Genomic DNA, 27,771 nt, shown 5'->3' on the forward strand with positions numbered 1-27,771 from the left:
ATGTAAAGCAAGGAGACCCCTGAACTTCAAACATCTCTCCTTTCTCAGGTACAAATTGGAACTGGTGTCAGTGGGTCTAATGATCCCATGAGCAATCCCTGCCTCCCGGCATGCTTTACCCCCTGACCTTCTCTATCATACTTGGGAGTCTCTCTGAAGTTGGTGTGACCAGCAAGAAAAAGCCCATCCTTCAGGTCGCCTTCCAAATAATACGATCACGTCCAGCCCTTTCTAGATTCACACACTAGCTTTGACATTTCATGCGCGGTATTACTTCCACAACATTTTGACAGGGTTTTGAAGTTTTCTACATCGTCTCTGGGAGAAGTTCAGCCACCTTCCCTGGTGAGGTGAGGTAAGGGAAGGTGAGGAAAGCTGGCTCAAGGGCTGTGCTACATTGAAAGTACAGGCATGCTAGTGAAGTGGCCAGAGAACCAAGCTAAGCCACTCTGACTGAGCACGGGAATCATCAGGTGCCCGAAGCAGATAACTGTTCGGCACACCACCATGCCAATGCAGAAATTCCCTGAACAATCCAGGTATTCGCTCTTTTAATAGAACTTAAAATTCTTGGGACCCGCTTAAAAAAAAATGCTTGATTTTCAAACACCACCAGTTTTCGAATAGCCGGGTTTAAGGTCCTGTACTATATCCCATTTTTAAGAAGTAATAAAACATTTCTTTTTAAGTAGGCACTAACCCAAGTTGAGGCTTTGCGCATTATAACAGATTCAGGAATTCTACCTGCTTTATCCTAAAATACATACCTAGGACGCCAATTTCTAGTGCAGCCAGACCAGCTTCAATAGTGCTGTAGATCCCAGCTCCTTCTCCAAAATCCACAGCAATAGTTTTTGTTTCAACTTTGAACTGCTCTCCTGGAAGTGAAGAGGATATTTGTGCTTATTACAATTTACTCAATGGCTGCAGGATTACTCCATTTTGAAGTAATACACGGAGTCAGTTTCAAGGTACATGAACCAAATTGCTATTTGTACGAGTTTAGTCTACATCTGTTCTTTTCAGGAAATGTTGACCATATCATTTCTCAAACAAACCAGGCAGTGTTGAATGTTTCGCTATATTAGCAATTCAAATGCAACAACCTTTCCAACCAATGATTTTCAAGTATCTAATTATTAAAAAAGCAACTCGGCTCATGTAGATGTACAATAGTACCAATAATTACAATTATGTAGAACAGATGCAAACTAAAAGGAAGAAAATTCAAAATTAACCAATTTTTCCTGTTGGCGAATTTCCCATGGTTAACGTCTCATAGGGTCATTAGTCCTGCAATAAAACCGGCTGTGTAATTCAGGCCTAAGTAATTTCTAACAAGCTTGAAAATACATAAATCGTATTGCTCTTAGGCAATTGTTCTACAGTATCACATGAAATCACAAGCTATTACAGAGTTTGCTCCATGAAGTCCAAGCTGACCAGATTTGTACCTTTGCAGGCTACTGGTAAGGGAAAGGACTTGTAATTGTCCATGAGGGCACTAATTTGTGGAGGGAACATGTTCTACCCTTATACTATTCTGCTACTTTGGACTGCACCAACTCAACAATATGCCACCAAACTGACTTGACGACAAGGTGTTTACATGGCATTCTGATCTCTTCGGCCTCCAACGCATTCTTACAAGTTTGTTTATGATATTCAGAAATGTGTAGGCCAGTCTTTATCTATTTACAGACTTACTCCATAGTTCTGTCTTAATGGCGTTTCAATGCTGCAAGCTGTTGTGGTACGGTGTTGTCTTAGCAACTGCATCCTCCTCTTGGTGCCTGATTTTCGTGGTTCAGCTAGTTTTGATCAGATGAAAAGCTCCCTCTCGCACCGCCAACACCCGAGATTTTTCCCCACATCTTATGAGCATTCGCTCTCTGGCTGAATTGCTGATGCAAAACATACTGGGACGTTTGACCACTTAAACCACTTAAATATAATAATAGGAGCTCCATGTGATGAAAAAACTGAACTGATTTACTGATATACCACTTATACACTACGAGGGATTAAGATAGATTAGACACGTCACAAAGATACAATGAGCACACTCTTAAAGGGACCCTGGTCCATTTGATTTCCTATTCCTCATACCTAAGCAAGCAAACAAAGAAATAATAGCCCCCACCCCCCACAAAACATGGTGATTAAAAATTTAGGCTGAAATCAAAACAACCTGAAGCAGGAGAAATATTGGACTTGCTTACTATTCACTCACTCAATTATATTGGCTGCTCTACGCTGCAGGATGAAAGTTACAAGAGCCCAGACGAGGGGGAAAATAGCCCACGTACATTTACTTCTATTCTACTAATATTGATTTTATATCAAATGAAAAGAACAAAGTGGTGTAAATATTCAACAGGTCAGGTAGTATCTGTGTAGCAAGAAACAGAGTCAATGTTTCATCAAAATACACTTCAGTTGCTAAAAAAAAGTTAGCAATCATTCTCATGTAAAAAACCGGTTGGCGGGCGTGGGGGGATTTCGGGACTGAAAATATATTTGCAGTTCTATTAGCAGCCATGCATCCATTGAGAAAACAGAATCTCATCAATTATAGTGTAGTCTAAGCATTTGTGTGAAAGATCCCACTAAAAATCTCTTTGCCGTTGCACAAGTGATGCAAATCATAATAGCTTTCATGGATAATCAAAAGCAAAACCAGACTTCCTTGTGAAAAGTACTGATAGAAAGATGGCTATTCCATTTCATAAGGCTCATAGGGGTAAACTGCTCCTACACAAACTACTGCGTACCATTCAGCCAACAACCGCGGCATAACATTTGTCCAAAACTTCTCCAGATGGTGAAAGGCAATGTTCAAACATTGTAGATGAAAGGCCTAAATTGACGTGATGCCATTTTAATGAAGTTAATTTTATAAGAGGAGGCTGAAAACATGACATTATAAAGAGAAAGCAATAACATACTGCGCTTATAAAATGCTCAGACATTGATAAAAATATTGCACACATTCAACTACAACCTGTTCAGAGCAGCTTTTCATTGACAGTCACATTCCTACGGCGAGGTGAACTATTTTTACATACTTGATTTAATCTGGAGTATTATAGGAAGTTTGCACTAAAAACACTAATAGCAAGCTAAATAAAAGTTAGGTAGTTTTTCACTTCACAAGGGTGCCCATGGTTGCTTTTCTGCATATCATCTCAACATTTAAATTATTTCTAATGTAACATTACCTGGTTTCAATCAGATTATAATTATGTTGGATTTAAGAATAGCCAGCCCCCATTTTGCCCCATATTTGGACAGCTGCAAAGACAAGGTGTGAAGGCTTTTGACAGTATTAAAAAGCCATATGTAAACTCATCAAGGACAGGTGAAATGCCCTTTAGAAAGTATTGTATCATTGGAAGCTGCTTGATCATTTACACATCTTGCCTGTATTTTGAAAAATGAATAGAAAAATAATTTCCTGTTTTTATCAGCTTCAGTTCCATTCCCTATAATACCATTCTCCATTTATGGAGAGATGTGAATCCAGTTCAGTGGATAACGTTTTAGAATCTAGATTCTTGCCAGCAGTAATGCCATAGAATCACCTTGTGTAAAATTTCCTTGGAAGCTCTTTCACTGATTAACATGTAAACTGCACGAGATGTGGTGACTACAACAGCATTTCTTTGGCGTACAACCCTCTCAAGTTTATTTTCAGCGAACATTTCTGGGGACAGGAAGAAAAGTCTGATTTTACTATCAGATATATTACATAGGAACAGGAGTAAACAATTTGGCCTGTCGAGCCTACGACAGCATTCAATTAGATCATGGCTGATCATCGACCTCAAGGCCACTTTCCCGCACTATCCCCATATGCCTTGATAATATTACTATCCAGAAATCTATCTATTTCGGTCTTGAACATGGTCAATGATTGAGCCACAGCCCTCTGGGGTAGAGAATTCCAAAGATTCACCACCCTCTGAGTGAAGAAATTCTTCCTCATCTCAGTCGCAGAATAAGGGGCAGGCCAACTAAGACTATGTACCCTGGTTCTAGACTCACCAGCCAGGGGAAGCATCCTATCTACATCTACCCCATCACATCGTGTAAGAATTTTTCTAAGTTTCAATGAGTTTAACTCTCATTCTTCAAAACTCTAGCGAATACAGGCACTCCACTAGTTACAGGTTGCCATCCTGAAACTGCCGCCCCTCCCTTATCCCAACTCCCTGTCCTCTATTAGTTAGCAAATTCTCTATCCATGCTAATATACTACCCCCAACACCATGGGCTCTTATTTTATTAAGTAACCTTATGTGCGGTACCTTATCAAACGCCTTTTGGAAATCCAAATATATTACATCTACTGGTTCACCTTTATCTATTCTGCTTGTTACCTCCTCAAAGAATTCTAATAAATTTCTCAGGCATGATTTCCCCTTCAGGAAGCCATGCTGACTCTGTTTGATTATTTTATGCATTTCTAAATGCTCTGCTATTACATCCTTTATAACAGACTCTAACATTTCCCCAATGTCAGATGTTAAGCTAACTGGCCTTTGGCTCCCTGTTTTTTGTCTCCCTCCCTTTTTGAATAAGGGCAGTTTTCCAATCTTCTGGGACCTTTCCAGAATCTAAGGATTCTTAGGAGATTACAACCACCGCATCCACTATTTGTGTAGCTACTTCCTTTAATATCCTAAGATGCAACCAATCGAGTCCAGGGGACTTATCGGCCTTTAGCCCCATTAGTTTCCCTAGTACTTTTTCTCGAGTGATATTGTAATTATTCCCCCACACTTTTGCCCGTTGATTATTTAATACTTATGGAATGCTATTTGTGTCTTCTGCCATGAAGGCTGATGCAAAGTATTTATTCAACTCCTCTGCCATTTCCTGGTTCACCATTATTATTTCCCCAGCCTCATTCTCTAAGGGGCCTATGTTCACGTTAGCCCCTCTCTTCCTTTTTATATATTTAAAGAAGCTCTTACTGTCTGTTTTTATGTTACTTGCAAGTTTACTCTCAAAGTTTATTTTCTTCCTCTTTATTATTTCTTTGGTCATCTTTTGTTGATCTTTAAAACTTGCCCAATCCTCAGAGTTAGCACTAATCTTTGCCATATTTCATGTTTTTTCTTTCAATTTAATACTATCCTTAACATCCTTGGTTAACCTTGGTTGGTTTATCCCCTTCCAAGAAGCATTCTTTCTCACTGGGGTGTATCTTTGTTGTGAGTCATGAACTATTTTCTTAAACAGCTGCCATTGTTCATCAAACGTCTTTTCTGCTAAACTCCTCTCCCAGTCCACTCCAGTCAACTCTGCCCTCATTCCTTTGTAATTACCCTTATTTAAGTTTAGCACAGTTGTTTCCGACCCAAGTTTCTCACTCTCAGACTGAATGCTAAATTCTACCATGTTATGATCACTGTTTCCTCGGGGATCTTTTACTCTGAGATCATTTATTAAATCTGCCTCATTACACATTACCAGATCCAAAATAGCCTGATCTCTGGTTGGATCCACAACAAACTGTTCTAGGAAACTATCCTGAATACATTCTATGAATTCTTGCTCATGGCTACCTCTGCCAATTTGATTTTCCCAATCTACATGATGATTAAAGTCACCCATGATTAATGTACTGCCTTTTTCACATGCCCTCAATATCTCCTAATTTATTCTCTGCCCTACAATATAGCTCCTGTTAGGGGGCCTATGGACGACTCCCACCAGTGTCTCCTTCCCCTTGTTATTTCTTACCTCCACCCATATGGATTCCACATCTTCCGATCCAAGATCATTTCTTGCTATCATACTTATTCCATCTCATACTAACAAAGCTACCCCACCACCCTTTCCTTCCTGCCTGTCCTTTCGAAAAGTCAAATAACCCTGAATGTTTAGTTCCCAGCTTTGATCTCCTTGTAACTACATCTCTGTAATGGCTATAAGATCATACTCATTAACTTCTATTTGTGCTGTTAATTCATTTATTCTGATCCGAATACCCAGTGTATTTAAGTGAAGAGCCATTAATTTTGCCTTCTTGCCATTTTTTCCTCCTTTGACCCCATTTGCTGCTGTTTTTTTGTTTGTACACTCTGTCCCTTCCTGTCACACTCTGGGTATCATTACCTGAATAGCTGCCCTGCAATGTTGCCATATCTTTTTGCTTTGTAAGCCTACTTATCTCCCCTCTCCATATCCCTCCCCTCCCTCTATTTAGTTTAAAGCTCTCTCCACAGCCCTAGTTATTCAATTTGCCAGGACACTGGCCCCAACACAGTTCAAGTGAAGCCCGTCCCACTGGAACAGCTCCCTTCTACCCCAGTACTGGTGCCAGTGCCCCATGAACTGAAACCCATTCCTCCCACAGCAATCTTTTAGCCAAGCATTTAACTCCTTGACTTTATTTGCCCAGTGCCAGTTTGGCCCTGGCTCAGGTAGTAATCCTGAGATTATTACCTTGGAGATTCCGCCTTTTAATTTAGCTCCTAACCGTTCAAATTCTTTCAGCAGAACCTCCTTTCTAGTCCCAAAGTCGCTGGTGCCAACGTGGATGACGACAACTGGATCCCTCCCCTCCCACTCCAAGTTCCCCTCCAGCCCTGAGGCAACGTCCTTAACCCTGGCACAGGGCAGGCAACACAGCCTTCGCAACTCGCGCTTATGGCCGCAGAGAACAGTATATATCCCCCTAATTATATTGTCCCCCGCCACTACTACGTTCCTATTTCCTCCGCCCCACAACACCCACCACTTGAATGGCTCCCTGTACCACGGCGCCGTGGTCCATTTGCTCATCCTCCCTGCAGTCCCCACTCTCATCCACACAGCTTGCAAGAACCTCGTAGCATTTGGACAGTTGCAGGGGCTGAGAATCCTTAAACTCTACCCTGGGTTCCCAATATCTACAGTCACACCCTCTTGTCACTGAGCACAGACCTAATCTGAGGGGTGTGGCCGCCTCCTGGAGCAAAGTGTCCAGGTAACTTTCCTTCTCCCTGATGTGACCACAATGTCTGCAGCTTGGACTCCAGCTCCTTAACTCAGATCAGAGCTCTACTTTTTCTCTCCTTCTCTTCTTAAATAGTCGGTTACATTTGCGTCTTTCTAGTCTTTGCAGAATCTATAGAATTTTGAAAGATAACTACCAATGGAACCAATATGTGTACAGCCACCTCCTTCAACACTCTGGGATGGAGCTCATCAGGTTCATTTTTCTAGCACTACCTCTTTATTAAGGCTAATTTATTTCAATTCATTTTCACAAGCCCTTTGGTTCCCACGCATTTCTGGGAGATTTTCTGTATCTTTCTCTGTGAAGACAGACACAAAATAATTGTTTAGTTTATTTACCATTTTCCTATTCTCCATTATAGATTCTCCTGTTTCTGCCTGTAATGGGCCCACATTTGTCCTTGCTAATCTTTTCCTTTACATACACTTAGAGAAGCTTTTACAATCCATCTTTATGTTTCTCGCTAGCTTGCATTCATATTCTCTTTTTCCTTTCTTTATCAGTTTCTCGGTCTTCCTTTGCTGGATTCTAAATTGTTCCTAATCCTCAGGCTTGCCACTTTTTCTGGTAACCTTCTAAGCCACTTTCTTTGATCTAATGCAATCTTTAACTTCTTGTTCACCACAGTTGATTCACCTTTTCCATTGGGCCTTTATGATTTAGAGGAATGTGATACATCTTTCAATACAAGACATTGCCTGTCTACCATCAAGGTTTTTAACATATTTCCCCAATCTACCATAGCCAACTTGCCCCTCATGCCTCCCTAGTTTCCTTTGTTCAGATTTGAGATCCTTTCAAACTTAATGTAAAACTGTATCATATTATGCTCGCTATTTCTTAAAGGCTCCTTTACAGCAAGGTTATTAATTAGCCCTTCCTCATTACATAATACTAAATCTAAAATAGCTTAATCCCTAGTTGGTTCTTCAACATACTGCTTCAGAAACTCACCTCATACACATTTCAGGAATTTGTCCTTCACAGCATTAGTGCTAATTAGGTTTGTCCAGTCTGTGTGTAAATTGAAGTCGCCCATTACCATCATCCATGTTACATGCAGCTCTAATTTCCTGATTCATACTGCCAGTTACCACCAGTTTGGTGGCCTATAAATAACTCCCACCAATATTTGCTTCCCCTTGCTGCTTCTTAACTCTACCCAAAATGATTCTACATCTTGATCCTTTGATCTAAGATCCTCTCTCACTAATGCACTGATTGCGTCTCTTAATAGCACTACTCCACCTTTCCCTTTTTGCCGATCCTTCCTAAATGAAGGATATCCATGAATATTCAGTTCCCAGTCACCCTGTAACCAAGACTCCATAATAGCAATTAAATCATACCCAATTGTCTCTATTTGTGCCTTCAAATCACCTGCCTTGTTGTGAATGCTGCATGTACTCAGATATAGTGCCCTTAACTTTGTCTTTTTAACTTTATTTCGCATTCTGCTCCTATTTGATGTTTGCCTTCACTTCGTCGGCTTTATATTTTGCTTACGACTTTTCGATAACCAGTTCTGCTTCCCTCCAATCTGAGTTTTCATCCCCCGGCCAATCTAGTTTAAACCCTTCCCAACAGGACTAGCAAATCTCCCTGTGAGGACGTAAGTCCTCGTCCTGCTAAGGTGCAACCTGTCCATCTTGAACAAATCCCATTTACCCCAGAACTGGTTCCAATGCCTCAGGAATCTGATGCCCTCCCTCCTACACCAGCTCTCAAGCCACTTGTTCAATCGCTCAATCCTCCTATTCCTATGCTCACTAGCACATGGCACTGGGAGTAATCCTGAGATTACTGCTATTGAGGTCCTTTTTTTTTTAAATTTCTTTACTAACTCCCTAAAACATGCTTTCCCTAAAACGTGCTTTCAGGACCTCATCCCTCTTCCAACTTATGTCACTTGTACCATGTGGACCATGACCTCTGGCTGTTCACCCTCCCCCAGAAGGTGTCCTGCAGCTGCTCTGTGACATCCTTGACCCTGGCACCAGAGAGGCAACACACCATCTTGGAGTCACGTCTACAGCTACAGGAATACCTGTCTGTTCCCCTAACTAACAAATCCCCAATCACTTTTGCTCTTCCACTATTCTTTCTCGCCTACTGTGCAGTTAAGCCACCCGTGGCACCATGAACTTGGTTTTAGCTGCATTACTCTGCTGAAACATTGTTCTCACCAGTTTTCAAAATGGAAAACTGGTTAGCAAGGGAGATCAACTCAGGGGACTCCTGCACTACCTGCCTGGTTCTCTTAGCCTGCAGTCACCCATTCCTACTCTGCCTGCATGCTCCTAACCTGCCATGTGACCACTTCCCTAAACTTGTTATCCACATAGCTCTCTGCCTCACGGATGCCCCACAGTGACTCGAGCCTCCGCTCGAGTTCAGAAACCTGGAGCTCGAGTTTCTGCAGCCAGTAACACTTCCTGCAGATGGGTTTGTGTAGGCTACACGGTGCATCCATGACTTCCCACAAGCCACAGGGAAGACATTCCACTCAGCCAAGCTGCCCTGCCATACCTTAACTTTACAAATGATAAGTAGAGTAACATACCAGTTACTCACCAACCAGCTTCTTCCCCTACACTAAAGAACCTGAAAAAGGTAGAAAAAGAAAAAGGAGCACCTCCTTGCCCTCTTCCCCAAACTCCTTCACTCACCAAACTCCCTGCAGCTCACACTGTGAAGTCAGAAGTCAGGCTCAATGCCAGTCACACTCAGGGCCCTATATTTATTCCAGTTGAGACTCATTCGTCAGCTCTGCTAGAAGCCAGATTAGGTTAGCTACCTAATTAAAAAAATACAGCTGCTCTCTAGTAAAGAACTTGTCTATCCCAATTAAGATTGGATTTAGAAATTGGGTGGCGATGGCGTTGTAGTATTGTCGCTGGACTGGTAATCCAGAGACCCAGGGTAATGCTCTGGGGGCCTGGTTTAGAATCCCACTATGGCAGACGGTGGAATTTGAATTAAAAAATCTGGGATTAAAAGTCTCAAAAAAGGAATGAAACCAGATGGACCACCTGGCATCGACCTAGGCAAACTCAGCCCTGTTGACCCTGCAGAGCCCTGCAAAGTCTTCCTTACTAACATCTGCAGGCTAGTGCCAAAATTGGGAGAGATGTCTCACAGATTACTACTCACAGATTAGTCAAGCAACAGCCTGACATAGTCATCCTCACAGAATCACACCTTACAGATAATGTCCTAGACACCACCATCACCAACCCTGGGTGTGTCCTCTCCCACCGGCAGGACAGACCCAGCAGAGGTGGAGGCACTGTGGTATACAGTCGGGAGGGAGTTGTCCTGGGAGTCATCAACATCTCATGGGATCAGGTCAAACATGGGCAAAGAAACCTCCTGCTGATTACCATGTACTGCCCTCTCTCAGCTGATGAATCAGTGCCCCTCCATGTTGAACACCATTTGGAGGAGACACTGAGGGTGGCAAGGGCACAGAATGTACTTTAGGTGAGGGATTTCAATGTCCATCACCAAGAGTGGCTTGGTAACACCACTACTGACCGAGCTGGCTGAGTCCTAAAGGGCATAGCTGCTAGACCGGATGTGTAGCAGGTGATGAGGAAACCAACAAGAGGGAAAAACATACTTGACCTCATCCTCACCAACCTGCCTGCCACAGACACATTTGTCCATGACAGCATCGGGAGGAGTGACCACCACAGTCATTGTGGAGACGAACTCCCATCTTTACACTGAGGATACCCTCCATCGTCTTGTGTGGCTACTTCTGTGCTAAATGGGATAGATTTCGAACAGATCTAGCAACTCAAGACTGGGCATCCATGAGGAGATGTGGGCCATCAGCAGCAGCAGAATTGTACTTAAACACAATCTATAACCTCATGGCCTGGCATATCCCCAACTCTACCATTACCATCAAGCCAGGAGGTAAACCCTGGTTCAATGAAGAGTGCAGGAGGGCAAGCCAGGAACAGCAGCAGGCCATACCTAAAAATGAGGTGTCAACCTGGTGAAGCTATAACACAGGACTACATGCGTGCCAAACAGCATAAGCAGCAAGTCATAGACAGGGCTAAGCAGTCCCACAACCAACAGATCAGATCTAAGTTCTGCAGTCCTGAAACATCCAATCATGAATGGTGGTCGACAATTAAACCAATCACTGAAGGAGGAGGCTCCACAAGTATGCCCATCCTCAATGATGGCGGAGCGCAGCACAACAGAGCAAAAGATAAGGCTGAAGCATTTGCTGCAATCTTCATCCAGAAGTGCCACGTGGATGATCCATCTCGGCCTCCTCCGGAGGTCCCCAGCATCACAGATGCCAGTCTCCAGCCAATTCGATTCACTCCACATGATATCAAGAAATGGCTGAAGGCACTGGATAGTGCAAAGGCTGTGGGTGCTGACAATATTCTGGCAATAGTACTGAAGACTTGTGCTCCAGAACTTGCCGCGCGCCTAGCCAAGCTGTTCCAGTACAGCTACAACACTGGCATCTACTCGGATATGTGGAAAATTGCCCAGGTGCATCTTGTACACAAAAAGCAGAACAAATCCAACCCAGCCAATTACTGCACCATCAATCTACTCTCCATCATCAGTAAAGTAATGGAAGGGGTCATCACCAGTGCTATCAGGTGGCACTTGCTTAGCAATAACCTGCTCACTGACAGACAGTTTGGGTTCTGCCAGGGTCATTCAGCTCCTGACCTCATTACAGCCTTGGTTCAAACATGGGCAAAAGAGCTGAACTTCCAAGGTGAGGCAAGGGTGACTGACCTTGACATCAAGGCCGCATTTGACCGAGTGTGGCATCAAGGAACCCTAGGTAACTGGAGTCAATGGGAATCAGGGGAAACTCTCTGCTAGTTACAGACACCCTAGCACAGAGGAAGATGGTTGTGGTTGTTGGGGGTCAGACATCTCAGCTCCAGGACATCACTGCAGGAGCTCCTCAGGGTAGTGTTCTCAGCCCAACCACCTTCAGCTGCTTCACCAATGACCTTCCTTCCATCATAAGGTCAGAAGTGGGGATGTTCGCTGACGAGTGCACAATGATCAGCACCATTCACAACTCCTCAGACACTGCAGCAGTCCATGTCCAAATGCAGCAAGACCCAGACAATATCCAGGCTTGGGCTGATAAGTGGCAAGTAACATTCATGCCACACAAGTGCCAGGCAATGACCATCTCCAACAAGAGGGAATCTAACTATTGTCCCTTGACGTTCAATGGCATTACCATCACAGAATTCCCCACTATCAACATCCTGGGGGGGTTACCATTGACCAGAAACTGAACTGGACTAGCCATATAAATATTGTGGTTACAAGAGCAGGTCAGAGGCTAGGAATCCTGTGACTCCCCAGAGCCTGTCCACAATCTACAAGGCACAAGTCAGGAATGTGTTGGAATGCTCCCTACTTGCCTGGATGAATGCAGCTTTCACAACGCTCAAGAAGTTTGACACCATCCAGGACAAAGCAGCCCACTTTGGGAACACCACCACCTGCGCGTTCCCCTCCAAGTCACTCACCATCCTGACTTGGAAATATATCGCCATTCCTTCACTGTCACTGGATCAAAATCCTGGAATTCCCTTCCTAACAGCACTGTGGGTATACCCACACCACATGGACTGCAACAGTTCAAGAAGGCAGATCACTGCCACCTTCTCAAGGGCAACCTGGGATGGGCAATAAATGCTGGCCCAGCCAGCGAAATCCGCATCTCGTGAATGAATTAAAAAAATTAAACTTAACTGCAACAGTATTGTTCAGTTAAATGCCAAATGCAAACCAAACTAGATTTTTAGAAAGATATTAACCCTTACGATTCCCTCACTCATCAAACTCTCAGATGCTCACTCTGTGAAGTCACACTCCTTTATAAGGAATGAGAGCAAGAGTCGGCCATTTAGCCTGCTCAGCCATTCAATGAGATCACGGAGCAGAGATGGTTGCTTAACCACTTTCCAATCCTTCTTACCTTCGATTGATTAGATTTTTGGATTCTAAAGGGAAATCGGGGACTAGAATACACTCAATGATTGAGCATCCACAGACCGCAGGGGTAGATATCCAAAGATTCATAACCCTGAAACATTCAGATATTCAATCTACATCATTCATGGAGTTAAAACGTAAATATTCAACTTGCTCAAACATGACAAATGTATTTCAACAACATACATTTGGTATCACTTAACGCAAAGTCAAGATGTTGCTTAGCATTCCATTAGGAAGTGCATATACTTGGAATGAAGTTAGGAGTAGGCAAAGACAAGCTATTTTAAAATGTTAAAAATGTTACAGGTCTGGAAATATCACACACCTCATAGAAATATTTCTCAAAATGATATTAACAGTGGCCTTAGGGAAGATGGCCATCCTTGCAAGTGGGGATGGAGCATCGGGGCCAACGAAGGGGACAAAATGCTTCTATGAACTTAAGTTGTTTTTTCCCCCCATTTATTCTTTCATGGGATGTGGGCATCGCTAGCTAGGCCACTATTTATTGTCCATCCCTAACTGCCCTCGAGAAGGTAATGGTGAGCCGCCTTCTTGAACCGCTGCAGTCCATGTGGTGTAGGTACACACACAGTTCTGATTGGAAGGGAGTTTCAGAATTTTGACCCAGCGGCAATGAAGGAACGGCGATATAGTTCCAAGTCAGGATGGTGAGTGACTTGGAGGGGAACTTGTAGGTGGTGGCTTTCCCAAGCATCTGCTGCCCTTGTCCTTCCAGGTGGTAGAGGTCGCAGGTCTGGAAGGTGCTGTTGAAAGAGCCTTGGTGAGTTGCTGTCATGCATCTTGTAGATGGTACACACTGCTGTCACTGTGTCGGCGGTGGAGAAAGTGAATGTTTAATGTGGTAGATGGGATGTCAAGTGGGCTGCTTTGTCCTCGATGATGTTAAGCTTCTTGAGTGTTGTTGGAGCTGCACTCGTTCAGGCAAGTGGAGAGCATTCCATCGTACTCCTGACTCGGGCCTTGTAGATGACGGATGGGCTTTGGAGGAGTAAGGTGGCGAGTTACTCATCGCAGGATTCCCAGCCTCGAACCTACTCTTGTAGCCACCGTATTTATATGGCTAGTCCAGTTCAGTTTCTGGCCATTCGTAACCCCCAGGGTATGATAATGGGGGATTCAGCAACGCTAATGCCATTGAATTTCAAGTGGAGATGGCTAGATTCTCTCTTGGAGATGCTCATTGCCTGGCACCTGTGTGGCATGAATCTAACTTGCCACTCACTCACCCAAGCTTCAATCGCATTAACTACAGTGTAATGAGTCTTTGGGAAACTGAGGGGCAACTGGTACAGCACAGGTCATGTCACAATCAAGTTCTTCAGCAGTGGACAAACTTTGCTGGTCAATCTTATTCAGCTCTGAAGAGGAGTCATACGGATTTGAAATATTGACTCTGTTTCTCTCTCTCCACAGATGCTGCCAGACCTGCTGAGTTTTTCCAGCATTTCCTGTTTTTATTTCAGATTTCCAGCGTCCACAGTATTTTGCTCTTATTCGGCTCGAGTCCAATGGATCTTTAGGCCATCTTAAGTTGCTCCTAAAAGTAGCAACTGAAAAATTGGTTGATTGCATTAAGGATGAAGTGTGGGCATTGGAAAATTGCAACAATGCATAAATGCAAAACATGCAATTAGATCACAGCTTTGAGGTTTTGAAGAAAAACAGGTTCCCAGCTAGTTAAAAATAATCTTGCATTAACTAGGTGGTAATACAGAAGAATTGGTTTGAACAAAGCGTCAGTATTAAAGTCTAAGTTGCGTGCAAAGTACTCATTTAAGCAAAATAATTAGCCTTCAGTGTTCAAATGAAGATTTTTCAGGAAGCAAAGATGACGCTATGTAAGTTTTTTATCCAAGCAACAAATATTGATATGATCAAATAGAATCCACAAAAAAAAAAGATTGAGTTTAAAATGGAGCAAAACTTGAAGCTTTAGTTTTAGTTCAGCTTTGAAAAGCCCTCCACATATTTGTCGCACTCATGTTTATGCTCCATGCAATTCTGAAACAAAAGATGGAAATTTCAAAATTTAGAAATTAATCTATGAAAGATTGAAGGGGGAACAACTGAGGTTAAAAAAATTGTTTTTTTTTAAAAAAAAGCTGAAAAGCAGTCACCTACTTAAAAGAAAGCAACATATTTCATCAATACAATTAGCCAGACTATATTAAAACAGCTGATTTTCAAACTACAATAGCTATTCATTGGCAAACAGGACTCTTTCGCTCTACCCATAAAGATCCAATTAAAAACTGCATTGCATGCAAAGAACATCCATATTTGATCATGTTATTGTTTAAATATAGCTGTATTCAAAATATTCAACAAAGTCCCACAGACGGTTACAAGTACTAACAATGCCACCGATTTTACCCATGTGCTATATATTTAACACAAAAATCAGAACTTAAATTTGTCAAAATATTCTCCCCATCCTCTCAAAGGCATAAATTCATCATGAGGCATAACTCTTTGGGTGATAGATTCCATTGCACTGGTCTGAAACCGAGTTTTCAAAGCTCGTATTTTTTGGGACAGAACCTAACTGAAAACAGAAACTGAAAAGGGAAACTGGAAAAGGAAATAGAGAAAGGAAACTGTCCTTTATTTTTAAACTTATGTTGATTCTGGGTGTTGGAGTATAGGTGGTCAGTTAAGATAATATTTAGTGTTTGCTGTGTTTGACCCTCATGTTCTTCGGTTTACTGCTGTGGAATCTTGTGGTTTCATCCCTTCAATAAATAACTGGGATTCCAGATTTCTTCTACTGTTTTTTTAAAAAGTGACTGGTCTCAACTGAGTTGGTAACAAAACTGGGGACTCGTCCAGGATTGTAACAGTCAGACAGTAAACAGCGGCAAGTTGGGCAATCAATTTTGGGGTGCGGGGACAGTTACAGCAACACACAAAGAAGCGAGCTGAGGTGAAGCCCATGGAATCAATGAGGCAGTTGCTAACTCAAAAGCAGTAAACAGCGATGAAGATAGAAAGAGACTTCAGGAAGATACTGGTGAAATGTGGCGCAGAAATACTGCAGATGAAATGTGGCGCAGAAGTATGAAGGGAATCATTTTTGCACAGAAAATAAGAGCCAATATAAACCAAAATTTAAAAATTTTAAGGTGGCTGTCAGAACAGAGAGAGGGGCTCTCGAAACAGAAATCTTTGAAAGCGGCAGGGCAAATTGAGAAGGCTACTTAAAAAATGTCTATGGAATCCCCTTAGCTTTATCGATAGAGGCATGGAATACAAAAGCAAGGAAGTTATGCCAAATCTTCACAAACCACTGATTAGGCTTCAAGATTACTACGTTCAACTCTGAACATCACATTTTACAGAAGATGGTGAAGCCTTGGAGAGGGTGCAGAGATTTACTAAAATGGTACTCAGGATGAAAGACTTAAGTTAGGTGGAGAGGCTAGCAAAACTGGGGTTGTTTTCTTTACAGCAGAGTAGGTGAAGGGGCGATTTAATAGATGTTCAAAATCTCTGAGAGCTTTGATAGTTTATTTAATCTATTTCTGGCAGCATTAAATGATTGGCAAAAGAACAGAGGCGACAAGGGGAAAAGAGCGTTTTACACAGAGAATTTTGATATCTTGAAAAGTACTGCCTGAAAGGGTGGTGGAAGCAGATTCAAAAATAGCTTTCAAGAGGGAGTTGGATTAATAGTTGATGGGGAAAAAATTACAGGGAAAGACCAAAGGAGTTGAACTAATTGGGAAACTCTGTCAAAGAGGTACTTTGGGATGAACAGTCTCCTTCAGTGATCTAAAATTCTGAGTCTAGGTGCAGAGTATTAATACGTAGTTTCAGTGTTGATCGATTGTCTTTCCCCTCAGCCCTGAACCCCAGGACAGTGAAGACTATTGAAATGCACCTACTGCCACTCAGAACAAAATTGGCAAAGAACAGAAATCAAACCCAGGAATTTCCTGATCCATTTCTCTATGTTATCCTAAGTAAAAGAAAAACTTGTTAAATCTTACGAGGGGCCACAAGTTCCAATTATCTTGACTGAAGCCAGTGTTTGGTCAATACGAATACAAGGCTACTGGAACACTGGGGAAGGGAGTGGTGTAGTGGCATTGTCACTGAACTGTCATTCAGAAACCCAGGGTAATTCTCTGGGGTCCTGAGTTTGAATTACACCATGGCGGTTGGTGAAATCTGAATCCAATAAAAATCCAGAATTAAAAGTCTGATGATGACTACGAAATCATTGTCGATTGTCGTAAAAATCCATCTGGTTCACTAATGCCCTTTGGGGAAGAAAATCTGCCATCCTTAACTGGTCTGGCCTACATGTGACTCCAGACCCACAGCAATATGGCTGACTCTTAAAATGCCCTCTGAACAAGAGTAATTAGGGATGGGCAATAAATGCTGGCCTAGCCAGTGACACCCACATCCCATGAACAAATGGAAAACAACATTTTTATTAATTCTGGAAAGTCAAAAACTCAAGTCAATTGCCAACCACACCCAAGTGGTTAGGTAGAGAAATAAGTCTAGACAAAAAAGCAAAAGAAATAGCAACTGAGGACACACCTGTCTGAAATTTATAACCTTAATGATAAATGCTCAGTTTTTAAAAAATAATACTCCCTTTTGCTGTTATCTTCTGTTTTTGACCAGAGAAGGAATTGTGGCACCATTTTGCAGAAGAAATTGGGGGGAAAAAAACATCCTTTGGGGTGCTTGTTGTGCATGCTGGAATAATATTTCCTTATGATAGCAGTTTAAATGTTCTTCAAAATTCCTAAAAATAAACTACATTAGTGTTCTCCACACAGTCGAATTATAAAAAGAGAGTAAAATTTGAGAAATTTACAAGCAACGCATAAGCAGATTACCGCATATAAATCTAAGGCTATGCAGAATGTACTTAAAAAAAAATTAACCCAAGCAAAACCCAAGAATTACTATTCACCAGTTGTCACAGGTGAAGGCCAAAATGATAATACATTAAACACAGACATCATCTTGAAGGGGAGAAAATTGCAGGCATGTGGGGAAAGAGCAGGGCAGTGAGATTAATGGATTGTTCATTCAAAGAGCCAGCAGAGGCATGATGGGCCAAATGGCTGCCTCTGTGTGTTCGAAGTTATTCTATTCTACCTTGTACATGTCCAATAGGCAGAGATATCCACACGACAGACACAATTTTTCGGCTTCTTTTAGTTACAATCAATATGGTTTACGTAACCCAACAAAATCAACAACTCAGGCAAATGAGCCCTAGGTCACTGGGAGTGCAAGGCCCGGTGTCTTGCTATGTACTTATTTTTCAGATTCACTGCCACAGTTTAAGCATGTATATTACTGCTTATGTACAGTTGGTCAAAAATAATCAAACAAATGAGTACAATAAAAACATACATTCTTCTCTACTCAGTGGTTTAGGACAGAGAGAGGGCATCTATGGCTATGTAAGTTTAAAGCTCACAGGCCAGTATTCAGCTAGATAATTTTGAGTTGCGCATTTTTCCATGTCCTTTCTACACTGCTGCCTTGTAAATCCTACATGTGGAGTGCAAACTTAATTCAGCCATGTTAAAGACTGTTTTACATTACGAAAACACTATTTACAGGCAAAGTAATTAATAAAAGCCCAAAAGACAGTTGTATTTAGTCTGGGACAGCTAGGACTTCCAAATTGCAATGATATTTAAGAGCTTTATTCAAAATATGCTCACATTTTGAAATTACATATCCATTTTGCTGTAATCAAAATCGGTCTGGTCAATTTAGAGTCCAATTCAAACAATTAAATGGTGTACCTGGGGGAAGAAAAAGTTGGGGGGCATTTTACAACAGCCTGCTTATTATACTGCTTCAGTCTCCAATCCTGCCTCTAATTCTCATGCTGATATGTAGGCTAGAAGTGTCTCTCTAGAGGCACATAGATACTGCAATGCTTCCAAGAAAACTGGCGTTCTGTAGATCCTATTCTCACCTGGTGCAAAAAATTGGGCAGGGGCCTTGCTTCAAAGAATGAAACTACAGCTACAGCTAAAACTCAATCTTCACTCAATTTTCACACTGGATATATACCAAAGGAATCCAATTAACCAGAAAAAACATTTTGCATTCCATTTTCAATATAATGCACACGCAACTTCTCTTCAAATTTCTTTGAAATAGGCCTAAAAAGCAAGAGGAGCCAAGAAGCATGGTATATTATAAATACATCAAGATGAAAATTCTTACAAAATTGTGACTCCAATTCGCAAGTGAATAGCTAGAACAGTCCGGCAACCCTCAATGCATTTAAGGGGAAGACAGACAAGCATACAAAGGAGAACACAATAGATGGCTAATGGAGTTAACATGGAGTATATATGACTTCTTCAACTCGATGAACGGGCTCAAAACGTTAACTATGTGTCTCTCCATAGATGCTACCAGATCTGCTGAGTTTTACCAGCATCTGCAATATTTTGCTTTAATTGTAATAGATGGCTATGTTGATAGACTGAGAAAAAGTGCCAAGAGGCTCAAGTACAGCATAAACACCAGGAATGGTCGGTTTCTGTGCTGTGAAACTCAACTAACTGGCTTTCAATCGTAAATTTGTAACTGAAGGAATACAGTACAATTTGACTTCTCGCTCATTATTGTGAAAACCAATCAAGTTCTTCTGTAACCTACTGGCTCAACGATAACAACGACAACAATTTGTAGTGAAACAGGGCCTTTAAAATGTTAAAAGGCGCATCACAGTGGTATAATAAGAAAAGAATATGACCAAGCCACAAAAGTAGATATTACAGCAGAAGGCCAAAGGCTTGACCAAAGAGGTAGGTTTTAAGAAATGTCTTAAAGAAATAGGAGGTAGCAAGATGGAGATTTAGGAGAGAATTCCAGAGCTAAAAGCCCAGGCAGCTGAAGGCATGGCCACCAATGGTGCAGCAATTAAAATTAAGAGGAGCCTTCTTTAAGATTACAGAGATAAGGAGGGATGAGGCCATAGTGGGTGAAGGGAGGGGTTAAAGGGTTGAAAACCAAATACAATGGACAAAGAGGTAGCTTTTGATAAGCCACAAGTCATAGTCTGGACCAGATAAGGTCTGTGTATATACATTGAATAGGAGTGGATAATATAATCATGTACAAGTGTCTCGAAGATAATAGGATAAAACTAACAAACTAATTGTGTGTGTAAATTATTGGGTCCTGTAATGAGGTTAAAACATGTACACATTGATCACTGGTGCATGCAAATAGAGTAAGATAAGGGAGAAGTTTAACTGCAAAAAAATGTAACCATTCAGGGAATTTGTACCCATCTTGTCATGGATACAGTCTCCCCTGCATGCTTGAATAAAACCAGTGAAAGGAGCTGGAGTCTCATGTGGTCGCTGTGGAATCGGAGGGTGCTTGAACTCCCTTTCAACGATGTAGTCGGCAGGATTTGCCCGGACCTCTGTGAAGCGGAACAATGATCTGGTGAGTATATTTCATTTGAAAATACTCTCCGGTTGTTTGCCTCAGACTGGAACGGAGGTCTAATAGGGCAGATCCGAACTTTAGACCAGAGACTCAAGTGGATGGGGACGATTGGGTCGCGGGTGCACAAGTAAAATGGGACAATTGAGTCCTGGGAGATGACTGGATCCCTGTTATGAGCGCGATTATGGCCGAGGAAACTGAACTCGTGTTTGTTGCGGAATGGGGAGGTGAGGGAACCATATCCCTTCACCTCACCCAGAAGCATAAAAAGCTGATCAGCAAAATTTGGGGAAAAAAAACAAGGTTGGCAGCCAAGCGATTCACCGCAACGCTCTAAGGAGTGGTGGAAAGCTCAGACAAGTGATAAAACCGACAAAGCTACAGTACTTATTTTGAGTCTGCATCTACAACAAACCAACCTAATACAGAAATATCTCAGTCGAGTTGCGCCAGTCGCAGTGGCAGATCAATTTCTCCCGGGGACCAACAACAGAGAACGGGAGTATGTGGAAGGATGATTGGGACCTGAAAGGTCCCCGACTGAATTTTTTGTAAAATATAAAAAAATGAATTGAGCTAAGTTACAAGAGCTATTTGTGCTGAAGAGAGAGAGGGAGAGGGGGTACCCCTAGGGGTGTTAATGAGCAGTGACAGGCAGGAGCAGAGGAAATGTGAGCTTCAGTCAGTTTGATTGTCCCTATAGATGGAGCCTCCAAGATGCCTTTATTTCCCCCCACTGCTACTTGAAGTTTTGTTTAGAGTATGAGAGCTTTAAGTCATTTAGTTCGATGTTATAGGAATATAAATACCTACCTTTATATATGTGATTGTGTGCAAGGAAGCATTTGTATGTGAGCTTTAGTGCGTTTTCTTCCCTAAATTGACATTTGTGTGTAGTTCAGCACTTTAGAGTCAAAAGCCCCGTATCAGATTAAAGGAAAAGTGTACTCAAACATTCCAAAGTTTTGAGTATAAGGTTTGAGTTGAGATTTCAGGCAAAAATCGCAATTTAAAGTTACTGTAAAGATAAAACAGGGTTTGCCTTTGTTTGAGATGAACCAACCTTTGTACCACCCCCTTGCAAACCAGCAGAGGGTAACCCTTATCACCAGCTTCCAAGCTGATTGGGATTGATACATACAAGTTACATTAGCTCATACGAGTTGGTATTCTATAATTCTGAGGGAAAAAAAAATTACTTGAAATTCAAAAGGATTCCAGGAAAACCAAAAGACAAACACATGGTCTAGGTGGTTCCAATGGAAGGGGTTTCTTTTGAAGAGATTAATTAAATATGAAGGGAAATCTGCATCCCAACTGCACTGTTATTTGAATTTGGGACAATCTTGAGATGTAAAAGTGCAGTGTAATTTAGAAGGTTACTTCTGAATAACTAGGATGCTATCCATGATAAAGAATGTGCCGATAAACATATGGGACTTTTAATCTGGACATAAATCAATAAACATGAGAAAGAGGTAGTTTTAATTTTGATAGTGTAAATTACAGTTCTTACAAAGTTTTTTTTTTAAAATTGTGGTTTGGTTTCTGATAAAGTTCTCAAAAGGATTTTAAAAGGTTTGACAACAATTCAGACTAATTCAAATGCAGCAAGCTTTTGTATTTGTAAGTCTGTTCCCAAAATATAAAGTTAAGCTCAAGACATTGACAACATTTGGCAGAAATCCAATTTTTGGCCGAGTTAATGAATCTGGGATAATTCTAAAAAAAAAGGTCAGACAAAATTTAGTGGGCTACTTTTGAGACAATAAAATGTTGTTAGAAGATAAGGAAGCAAAACATGTCTGATTTCTGTTTTAAAACTGTTATGAGAATACTTTATTGGACTGTAAAGTCTCTCTAGACAACCCGAACAAGATAAGACGGTAGCTATTGCATGTGTAAAATGGTATGAGGAAAGGGTTAAGGGCAGGAGAAAGAGTTAGGGAAAGAGGACACAATATACAAACTGTTTTAAGGGAACTGAATTTGATAATCTGGCCATCAACTGAGACATTGGAACTGCACAGGGGGAGATAAGCAAAGATCTAGAGACAGATCCGCATTGACATGGAACAGTCAATAATATGGCCTAAAGAGTAAGGAAACATTTTAAACGAACAAGACAATAGAGAAAAGATAAAAGCAAAAAACTGCAGATGCTGGAAATCCAAAACAAAAACAAAAATACCTGGAAAAACTTCAGCAGTTCTGGCAGCATCTGCGGAGAGGAGCACAGTTAACATTTCGAGTCCGAATGACCCTTCAACAGAACTAAGTAAAAATAGAAGAGGTGAAATATAAGCTGATTTAAGGGGGGGTGGGGTGTGGGACAAGTAGAGCTGGATAGAGGGCCAGTGATAGGTGGAGATAACCAAAAGATGTCACAGACAAGAGGACAAAGAGGTGTTGAAGGTGGTGATATTATCTAAGGAATGTGCTAAAAAAGGGTAGAAAGCAGGACAAGCAAGGTACAGATAGCCCTAGTGGGGGTGGGGTGGGGTGAAGGAATCAAAAAAGGCTAAAATGTAGAGATAAAACAATGGATGGAAATACATTTAAAAATAATGGAAGTAGGTGGGAAAAGAAAAATTTATATAAATTATTGGGAAAAAAGGGAGGGGGGGGGAATCGGAAAGGAGGTGGGGATGGAGGAGAGAGTTCATGATCTAAAATTGTTGAACTCAATATTCAGTCCGGAAGGCTGTAAAATGCCTAGTCGGAAGATGAGGTGCTGTTCCTCCAGTCTGCGTTGAGCTTCACTGGAACAATGCAGCAAGCCAAGGACAGACATGTGGGCATGAGAGCAGGGTGCAGTGTTGAAATGGCAAGCGACAGGGAGATCTGGTTCATGCTTGCGGACAGACCGAAGGTGTTCTGCAAAGCGGTCACCCAGTCTGCGTTTGGTCTCTCCAATGTAGAGGAAACAACATTGGGAGCAACGAATGCAGTAGACTAAATTGAGGGAAGTGCAAGTGAAATGCTGCTTCACTTGAAAGGAGTGTTTGGGCCCTTGGACGGTGAGGAGAGGGGAAGTAAAGGAGCAGATGTTGCACCTTCTGCAGTTGCATGGGAAGGTGCCGTGGGAGGGGGCGCGCTTCTACCTCCTACCCAAAATCCACAAACAAGACTGTCCCGGCAGGTAAATCGTGTCAGCCTGTTCCTGCCCCACAGAACTCATTTCTTGCTATCTTGACTCCATTCTCTCTCCCCTTGTCCAGTCCCTTCCCATCTACATCCGTGATTAATGAGCATGGGGAGGAGAGAGGCAAGAGACCATTAAGGAGCGCGTGGAGCAGCTGATTGGTGAGTAGGATTGCTATCTCTAGTCTTTAAAGTAAAAGTAAGGTCTTTAGTTTGGGTTTAGGTCTTTAGTTCTTTTTTTCTCTTTTCTTAAAAATAGCTTGTTTATAAGATCGATGCCGGTGTGTAAAAAATTACAATAAAGTGTAAAGTGTAAAGATCAGGGACACTAGAGTAACTAATTAATTAAATATGATAGCGATGGCAGGACGGGTGTTGTGCTACTGATCCAGAGTGAATACATCTGTACTAAGTCTTTGCAGCTTGAGGAACTTCGGATCGGAGTTAAGAGGCTGCAGTCTGAACTGCAGGCATTGTGCCACATCAGGGAGGGGGAAAGTTACGTGGACACTTTGCTTCAGGGGGCGGCCACACCCCTCAGATAAGGTCATTCAAATTTGGTCTGTGATCAACAACAAGAGGGTGTGACTGCAGGTGAAGCAGGTACGGGAACCTAGGGGGTAGCGTTCAAGGATCCTCGGCCCCTGCAACTGTCCAACTGCTACGAGGTTCTTGCAAGCTGTGTTGACGAGAGCGGGGACTGCAGGGAAGATGAGCGAATTGACCACGGCACCACGGTACAGGGAACCATTCAAGTCAGGGGACGAAATAGGAATGTAGTAGTGGTGGGGGACAATATAATTAGGGGGATAGATACTGTTCCCTGCAGCCATGAGCATGAGTCCCGAAGGCTGTGTTGCCTGCCCAGTGCCAAGGTTAAGGACATCTCCTCAGAGCTGAAGAGGAACTTGGAGTGGGAGGGGAGGGATCCAGTTGTCGTCATCCACGTTGGTACCAACGACATTGATAAGAGTAGAAAGGAGGTTCTGCTGAAAGCAGTTGAACGGTTAGGAGCTAAATTAAAAGGCAGAATCTCCAAGGTAATAATCTCAGGATTAAGGCCTGAGCCACAGGCAAACTGACATAGGGCAAATAAAGTCAAGGAGTTAAATGTATGGCTCAGAGATTGGTGTGGGAGGAATGGGTTTCAGTTCATGGGGCACTGGCACCAGTACTGGGGTAGAAGGGAGCTGCTCCGGTGGTCCGGGCTTCACTTGAACCGTGTTGCAGCCAGTGTCCTGGCAAATTGAATAACTAGGGCTGTCGAGAGAGCTTTAAACTAAATAAAGAGAGGGGCGGGAGAAGGGATGTGTAGGCTAACAAAGCAAAAAGATACAGCAACATTGCAGGGCAGCTATTCAGGTATTGATACCCAGAGTGTGACAGGGATGGACAGAGTATACAAACATGAAAAAAGCAGCAAATAGGGTCAAAGGGGATGAAAAATGGTAAAGTGGCAAAATTAATGGCTCTTTGTTTAAACACACATAGTATTCGGAACAAAATAAATGAACTAACTGCACAAATAGAGGTTAATGGGTATGATCTTGTAGTCATTGCAGAGAAGTGGTTACAAGGAGATCAAAGGTGGGAACTAAATATTCAGGGGTATGTGACTTTTCAAAAGGACAGGCAGGAAGGAAAGGGTGATGGGGTAGCTTTGTTAGTATGAGATGAAATAAGTATGATAGCAAGAAATGATCTTGGATCGGAAGATGTAGAATCCATATGGGTGGAGGTAAGAAATAACAAAGGGAAGATGACACTGGTGGGAGTAGTCTGTACTACTACCCCTAACAGTAGCTATACTGTAGGACAGAGAATAAATCAGGAGATAATGAGGGCATGTGAAAAGGCAGTACATTAATCATGGGTGACTTTAATCTTCATGTAGGTTGGGAAAATCAAATTGGCAGAGGGAGCTATGAGCAAGAATTCATAGAGTGCCTTCAGGACAGTTTCCTAGAACAATATGTTGTGGATCCATTCCAGGGATCAGGCTATTTTGGATCTGGTAATGTGTAATGAGGCAGATTTAATAAATGATCTCAGAGTAAATGGTCCCCTTGGAAACAGTGACCATAACATGGTAGAATTTAGCATTCAGTTTGAGAGTGAGAAACTTGGGCTAAACTTAAATAAAGGTAATTACAAAGAAATGAGGGCAGAGTTGACTGGACTGGACTGGGAGAGGAGTTTAGCAGAAAAGACGTTTGATGAACAATGGCAGACATTTAAGAAAATAGTTCATGACTCACAACAAAGATGCACCCCAGTGAGGAAGAAGGCTTCTCGGAAGAGGATAAATCAACCATGGTTAACCAAGGAAGGATAGTATCAAATTCAAAGAAAAAACATACAATGTGGCAAAGATTAGTGGTAACCCAGAGGATTGGGAAAGTTTTAAAAATCAACAAAAGATGATTAAAAAAATATGAAGAGGGTAAACTAGCAAGTAACATAAAAACGGACTGTAAGAGCTTCAAATATATAAAAAGGAAGCGAGAGGCCAACGTGAACATAGGCCCCTTAGAGAATGAGGCTGGGGAAATAATAGTGGGGAACCAGGAAATGGCAGAGGAGTTGAATAAATACTTTGCATCAGTCTTCGTGGCAGAAGACACTAATAGCATTCCATAAATACTAAATAAGCAAGGGGCAAAAGGGGGAGGTGGGGGGGTGGGGGGGAGGAGGAAATAAATACAAAAACTATCACTAGAGAAAAAGTACTAGGGAAACTAATGGGGCTAAAGGCTGATAAATCCCCTAGACTCAATTGGTTGCATCCGAGGATATTAAATGAAGTAGCTACACAAATAGTGAATGCACTGGTAGTAATCTTCCAAGAATCCTTAGATTCTGGAAAAGTCCCAGAAGATTGGAAAACTGCCCTTATTCAAAAAGGGAGGGAGACAAAAAACAGGTAACTATAGGCCAGTTAGTTTAACATCTGTCATTGGGAAAATGTTAGCGTCTATAAAGGTTATTATAGCAAAGCATTTAGGAATGCATAATATAATCAAGCAAGGCCAGCATGGCTTCCTGAAAGGTAAATCATGCCTGGCAAATTTATTAGAATTCTTTGAGGAGGTAACAAGCAGGATAGATAAAGGGGAACCAGTAGATGTAATATATCTGAATTTCCAGAAGGCGTTCGATAAGGCTACTTAATAGGATAAGAGCCCATAGTGTTGGGGGTAGTACATGAGCATAGATAGAGGATTGGCTAACTAATAAAAGACAGAGTTGGGATAAGGGAGGGCATTTTCAGGTGGCAACCTGTAACTAGTGGAGTGCCACAGGGATCAGTGCTGAGGTCTCAATCATTTACAATACATATTAATAACTTAGATGAGGGAAGTGAATGTACTGTTGTCAAGTTTGCGGATGACACAAAAATAGGTGAGAAGGCAAGTGGCGAAGATGATACAGAGGGATATAGCCAGGTTAAGTGAATGGGCAAAAACTTGGCAGATGGAATATAATGTGGGAAAATGTGAGGTTATGCATTTTGTCAGGAAGAAGAGAGGAGCTGAATATTATTTAAATGGAGAAGGACTGCAGAAAGCTACAGCACAGAGGGATTTGGGAGTCCTCGTGCATGAATCTCAAAAAACTAACATACAAGTTCAGCAGATAATAGGGAAGACAAATGGAATGTTATCCTTTATTTCAAAGGGAATGGAGTATAAAAATAGGGCAGTCTTGCTAAAACTATACAAGGCACTAGTTAGACCACACCTAGAATACTGTGAACAGTTTTGATCCCCTTATCTAAGGAAAGATACATCGGCATTGGAGGAAGTCCAGAGAAGATTCACTAGGTTGATGCCAGGTATGGAGGGATTTTCTTATGAGGAGAGGTTGAGTAGGTTGGGCCTGTACTCATTGGAGTTTAGAAGAATGAGAGGCAACCTGATTGAAACATATAATATTCTTAGGGGGTTTGACAGGGTAGATGCTGAGAGGTTGTTTCCCCTTGTGGGAGAGTCTAGGGCCAGGGGGCATAGTCCCAGAGTAAAGGGCCACCCATTTAAGTCCGAGATGAGGAAGAATTCCTTCTCTCAAGAGGGTAATGAATCTGTAGAATTCTTTACTGCAGAGGGCTCTAGAGGCTAGGTCATTAA

The 27,771-nt window shown here is 41.9% G+C and overlaps 1 protein-coding gene across 1 annotated transcript in view; it reads right to left on the minus strand.

The window, feature by feature from the left end:
• hsd17b12a (hydroxysteroid (17-beta) dehydrogenase 12a) overlaps positions 1 to 27,771 on the minus strand; it is a 174,572-nt gene that overhangs the window by 78,104 nt on the left and 68,697 nt on the right. Inside the window, exon 4 of the mRNA XM_078549566.1 lies at positions 768 to 878. Coding sequence (XP_078405692.1) covers positions 768 to 878 — 111 coding nt within the window. The remainder of the gene's footprint in view (positions 1 to 767; positions 879 to 27,771) is intronic.

This window comes from Cetorhinus maximus, chromosome 9 (genome assembly GCF_964194155.1).
Source record: "Cetorhinus maximus chromosome 9, sCetMax3.hap1.1, whole genome shotgun sequence".
NCBI classification, from domain to species: domain Eukaryota; kingdom Metazoa; phylum Chordata; class Chondrichthyes; order Lamniformes; family Cetorhinidae; genus Cetorhinus; species Cetorhinus maximus.